The 6,000-nt window shown below is 46.5% G+C and overlaps 1 protein-coding gene across 1 annotated transcript in view; it reads left to right on the plus strand.

The window, feature by feature from the left end:
- LSP1 (lymphocyte-specific protein 1) overlaps nt 1-919 on the plus strand; it is a 40,375-nt gene extending 39,456 nt beyond the window's left edge. Inside the window, exon 11 of the mRNA XM_009891989.1 lies at nt 808-919. Coding sequence (XP_009890291.1) covers nt 808-897 — 90 coding nt within the window. The 3' untranslated portion in view covers nt 898-919. The remainder of the gene's footprint in view (nt 1-807) is intronic.
- The last annotated feature ends 5,081 nt before the right edge of the window (nt 920-6,000 follow it).

Genomic DNA, 6,000 nt, shown 5'->3' on the forward strand with positions numbered 1-6,000 from the left:
GAAGTACTGAGAAGATGGTGATGTTCTGTAGGGACAAGGGCTGCCTGTATCTATCAATGCAATTACATAAGAGCTCTTCCTAACAGTGAGCTGCTATTGCTTCAGCCCTAGTAAAAGTGGGGGCAAAAATAATTTTATAAGCAGTAATACTGAAGGGTCTCTTGAATAACGTGTTGTTCTAAGGCCATAGGCTGACATCCCCGGCCTTCTAGGCTAAAATTGAACAGCAATTGTTAGTTGCTTTGCTCTTACTGTGCTTTTTAATCTTGAGAATAAAGAGGACATACAAAATTAAGTGGAACTGAACCAAAGACAGTATCAACACTTGGCGTTTTGTGCCTACTGGTTCGTTTGTGGGAACGCTTATTAAAATGCAGCAAGCAGCTGCTGCTCCAACTGTCCAGTCTGGGAGGGGAAGATTAAAGTATCTTGTCTGTTCCTGGATCTGTACTGCTGCCAGTATGTGGCCAATGAAACTGGCTCTTGCCATGGATGAAGCCATCCCCAGCATGGGGGGCTGGGACTTTTAGATGAGCCATCCCTCGCGATGCCTGGCATTGCGTCTTCCCTTTCCTTACACATCTGTTGCTCACTGTGTTACCTTACACTTACAGAAAGTGGTGGTCAGTCTGTGCAAAGAGTTTACGTGGAAGGTACAAGAAGTGAGCACAGAGTAGGCTATGTCCAAGCCTTCTGGGATTATAGAAAACTGTTTCACATGCTCCTCTGGTTTCAGTTATTTGATCTTGACTGCCTATTTGAGGGAGAAAAATGCTGACTTTGGCTCTTTCTTTCTCTCCTCTTCAGTCCACTCCTTCTGGCAAAAAGTATAAATTTGTTGCAACAGGCCATGGCCAGTACAAGAAGGTGTTGATAGATGATCCTGCAGAGCAATAGCATGCCTGGAGAACTCATTAACCAGGTAGGTGGGGTATGACCTTGCAATACGTAACAAAATCCTGCTGCTGTTCTGGTGGGATGTTGGGGATGTTTCTGCCAGTTAAACTTTGGGGGAGTTGGAACGTACTGTATGGTAACAGCTGGAGCCTTGCTTCTGGGCAAACGCCTGACTTTGAGCTGGAAGGGAAACAGGTACACGGTGGGGTTTGTTTTGGTCTTTGACTTTCTAAAGCTGCTAGGAAGCTGGATACCTGTGTTAGTTTAATCTGCAGAGTAAGTCCTTTAGCTGCTGCTGTTTGGGTGAAGATGTGTTTGCCTTTGCTAGTTGAAAGCAACAGTCTATCTGCTGTTTTTTTCTTATGCTCTCTTATGTTGCAAGGAGTAGATAGCTGGAGGTCATTTTGACTGACCACAGGGGCTGATGCACTCCTGCAATTCGGATGCTTCTGAGGTCTAATTCCCTGATTTACTGCATTAATTAGGGGAAAAACTTTTAATGATTTCAGTAACCTCTTGGAACCAGTCCATAATAGAGTTGTAGTAGGGAGGACATGAATATCTGCTGTGCTGGGTAGACCAGCAGAGCAGAAAGGACCATCCTCTAAAGCGTAGCAAGGGGGAAGGCAGAGCTGGGTTGCTGTCTCTGTGCTGTCTCGAAACGGTCTTTGGATCTCATGCTCATATTGTGTTTCTGTTAATAGATATCCTGGTGTTATCGTGAGTGGATGATAGTATAGGGTTGCAGCAATAAGGAGGAATGGCCTAGAGGGAGGTGATAACCGGTTGGATCCAACCGGGCAGCATCTGGCACTGTGAGAGGAGAGGAAGTTGTTGGGGGTGAAAACAAGCTCACTCTTTTTTCCTACTATAAAAAAGAAGCTTTATTTCATAGCCAAGCTTATAAATAGCTCTATCTGCTACAAAACACCTTTTGTTTCTGAATTCTTCTGGGCGCTGTGTTCCTTCCCCCCCCCCCCCCCCCCAAGGAGCTGGCTTCTGATTGCAGCATATTGTTTTGTTTGGGTTTGTTTTTTTTTCCTTCTGTGGTGCCCATTTAGAAGAGAAGCTCTCTTGAATGCCACTTTGAGATGGGCAGCAGTACAAAGCCAAGCCTCCCCAAAGCTATGTTTTTAGATGTAAAGAAGGCGGAGCCCACTGGACTTGTATCGTCAACTTGCTTCCCTGCCTGTGGTTTTCAGAAATCTATTTTAAGGTCTCCTCTTTGATCAGTCCTCTTCTTTTTCCTGAAGTCTGTTTTGATGCACCAGGCGGGATCCTACTGAGCTTCAATTCTTTATAGGAAACAGGTTTTGCTAGGTTGTCAGCAGGTTTTGTTTGCCCTACCTGAGCTTCTGCAAGCGGCTCAAAGGAAAGTGCCCTCACCTCTGATCTTTTTCCGGCATCCTGTCTTGAAAGACCAGCAATTGTCATGGGATGTCCTCTAGGATCCACACAGCACTCCAGGCAACCACTGCACAGCACTGTTGCCCTCTGGGCTCATTCAAAAGGAAGATTTTTTTGACCACAAACAGCAAAACGACTGCGATAGCTTGGAGGATCTTGGCTTGTTTCTGTTCTTGGGTTTTTAGCTGGCTGGTTTTTGTGTGCTGAAAGGTCCCTACTCCCCAGCTCCACCTCCATGAACTATGTTCATCCTTTTTCCCTACTGGCGGATCCCTTCACAGTTGCCTTCTTGCTCCCAAACCCTTCTGGCTCACCCCTGTGTCACTCGCTCAGCACCACCTTATCAGCTTTCTAGTTGCTTGAGCACCTCTTCCCCTCCTTCCCTGAGCTGCAGGACCTCCGAGCAGGCTGTGGAGCAAGAGCTTTTCTGTAAGTGACAATTTGGGCTCTTAACAATTGCCTGAGGTTGGCTGACATTGAAAAACAACTGAACTGTGTCCAATGGCGTTTTACTTCCCTTGCTCAGCGTGGCAGCTCAAGCTGGGACATGCTGCAATGGCTCCCAATGCAGAACCACTGGTGGAAATCTCCTCTTGCCTCCAGGCATCTGTTCTCTTCTCTCCAATGCTCTCATGCCAGGGTCTCTCCATGCCTGCTATATGCCTCTGCTCTTTACTCTTGGGGCAGAACAGCTAAACCCTGTAGCCAAACTTGCCTTCCCCCGCTTCCTACTGCAGGCATCACTCTCCTCACTGGCGATTCTACATCTTCCATCCCTCTGCGGTGGGGCTGGGTTGTGGATGCAGCCTGGTGGGATGCCCAGCAGATGCAAGACATAAGCCTTTCCTCATTGTCATGTGTGAGAGTCGCTGGTTTGTTCTGGGTGGTTGTCCTCACTGCAGGACAAAGTGGATGAGAGCACAATTGCTTCTGAAGCCGTCTTCTCTGGCCAGATCCACTTAGTCTCCCAAGCGTAATAAATATTGGCTGTTCTGCTTCACACTAATGCTGTGGACCTTGTGAATGCAGACTCTTGTGCATAGGCATCCAACTGTCGGTGCTACCGTAAAGTGCCATTTTAACGCTGTGTGGTAAGGTCATCTTTCATCTGCACTAGGCATTCTACATGTTTTAAGCTGCGCTCTTTTTGATTTTGCATTGCTGTGTGGATCTCTCTCTATAGCCTTCTCTTGCAGCATGTTGAATTGTCCTGCAAAGGCTTACCTGGGATCCACTCATGATTACTGGTGCATTTCCAACCTACCTCTTCATTTTTTTCCTGGAAAACTGGTGGAGTTGGAGAAATCCAAACTTTAGATACTTGTGTTATTCTTCCTTCTTTTTTTTTTCCTTGGAATAGGGAAGGGGTTACAAAACAGAGGATAAGACCAGCAAAGTGAAAACTTTAGTGATTGTTTGATTATAACTGATCTTTACTGATAGCGTCATTGCAAAATTGGAGGACTTAAAAAAGGCAAAAGGGTCTCTTGGTTTTGTTTGTAAGTCTGCTCACAGTTTGGCTTCGGGAGATTTTGGTCAGCTCCATATCCTCTGCACATGAAGAGAATGTAAAGAGCTGTGTATCGAGTTTCCTATTTGTACTAAACATAGTAGTCCTATATTAGCTGTGTAGGAATATCCCAGCATATGACAAAGTCCCTTGAGAAACAGAAATAGCTCATCTCCAGTTTTCATGCTCATAAGTTTGGTGGTGATGGAGATGCAAAGGGTGACTAATGCTGGAAAGCACAGTTTTCTCTGTGGATGGACAAAGTTGGGGATTTTGTTTTAAATACCTTTTTTTCCCAGGACATCAGGCGCCAGTAGGTATGCAAATATTATGATGTTGCCTCTTGAAAACAAGACTACATGTGGCTAGCAGGAACCCCCAGAAAACAGCATCTTGTTAAATACAGGGAGTTGTATCCCACATGCTGAAGCAGGCTTTTGCTGGTTATCACCAAAACACTAACCTGCAGCTGTACTTAAAAAAAAAAAAAAAAAAAAGCACTGTAAAATGCATAACATAACTTGATTACTACAACAAAGTTAGTCTTCTGTGTGCTACGATTTAGTAGACTGACCTAGGAGGACATCAGATGCTGATGTCCAGTGTTTTAGGCAGGCAAACTGCTATGTGACAGCAGGATGGATATCTTATGCTGTCCCTTGTCTGTGCCTTGGCTGAAAGGGTGAGTTTCCACCCTGTTCTCAGTGAATGGGTGGGAGGTGCCCTCCACAGCACTTTCAGTGGAGAAGCTGAAGAGATGATGTGTGCCCTCTTTGATTTCAGTTTCTAAGAATCCCTAGAGGAGACGTGCAGCAACCCAGATTCCTTCGTATTGTCTCATCTACAACTGCTTTTATTTCTAGGATTTCTCTTAGTCTTAAATAAACGCAATAAAATAAATGGATTCCCTCATCCTCCTCTAAACTGGGCTTTTTCTACATGCAATTTGTCCTTTCACTGTGTGCCTCCCCTTTCTTCCCCATATTACTGCATACAGTGCTTGTTGCCTCTTTTTATAACAAGTGCATGTCTGTTTTCCTTGCTTATGCCCTGTAGATGTAGTATGTTATGCATTTAAGCTTATATACATATGGAGAGTAACCCTTAAACCCATAGCATGAGGCTGCTGGCTTGGAGGGGTTGTATTTCATTTTATTTTTGTTCCTTACGCTTGGCTATGTCGGGCAGCAAACCTAGACATAGGTGTTCTCTTCCTTGGTGCCCCGTAGGAACCTCCAGAGATGTGGGCCTGGTGGAGCAGCCTGGCTTCAGTTGACTGACCATCCTGATGCCGTTCTGTTAAAGCTCTTGGTGTGCTCCTCAGCTGCTTTGGGTCTAAACCGGCCTGCCTCGAACACGGTGGTGATCTTTGTCATGGGTTTAGCAGCTAGCTCCTTCAGTTTCCTGGCATCGAAGCGTGGCTTATGTAGAAGGATGGGTAAGCGGCGGGGAAGAAAGCAGCTTTCTTCCTTCAGCAGCTTCTTCTCTTCTGTTTGCTGCTTCCTCTCTTTGTTGACTGTCATCTGGTATAAAATAGCATCCCACATTCTTGTAGCCCTTGATTTAAACAGCCTGTGGTCTTGACTGATGATTGCTTGAGAGCTGTCTTCCTTGCTCCCTTCCTCCTGTCCCAGCTTTTCTGGCTCAGGCTCTGGGAAGTTGGGTGCTTCTGGCTGCACCATCAAGTGCTTCCTGAGGCGATGCCAGCCACCAGCATTAACTCCAGGAGGTCTTGCTTCTTCTACTGATGGTAGTGCTGGCTCAGCTTTGAGGGGAGGGCTGGAGTTTGGTAAGCTGGGGGTCAAGTGAGGCTGAATGACATGTTCTGCCTTGGTGTCTGTGGAGGTGACCCCCATACTGTCAGCTTGTGCTGGGATTGCTGTCTGTGGGCGTGCTTGCCTCCAAGGAGTGCTGGATGTTGATGGTTTTAGGATGTCGCCATCTTGCTTGGGTATTTCAGGAGCGCTCTCTGATCCAGATATTTCTGTGTCACTTCCATGTGTTGTAGGCTTATTGGTATGGGAATCAGAGGTGCTGGGCTTGGGTGAAGGGGCCTTGATGGACTCGTCAGTAGGAGCAGGCTTGGGCTCCTTAGGAGGCTCTGCCTCTGCAGCAGAAAGGAGAGGAGGCTCCACTGTGGGAGCTGTGGCCTTGCTGTCATTGAGCGGGGCGGGTATCTGCCCTGG

This window comes from Charadrius vociferus, unplaced genomic scaffold (assembly GCF_000708025.1).
Source record: "Charadrius vociferus isolate BGI_N301 unplaced genomic scaffold, ASM70802v2 scaffold179, whole genome shotgun sequence".
In the NCBI taxonomy this organism is placed as follows: domain Eukaryota; kingdom Metazoa; phylum Chordata; class Aves; order Charadriiformes; family Charadriidae; genus Charadrius; species Charadrius vociferus.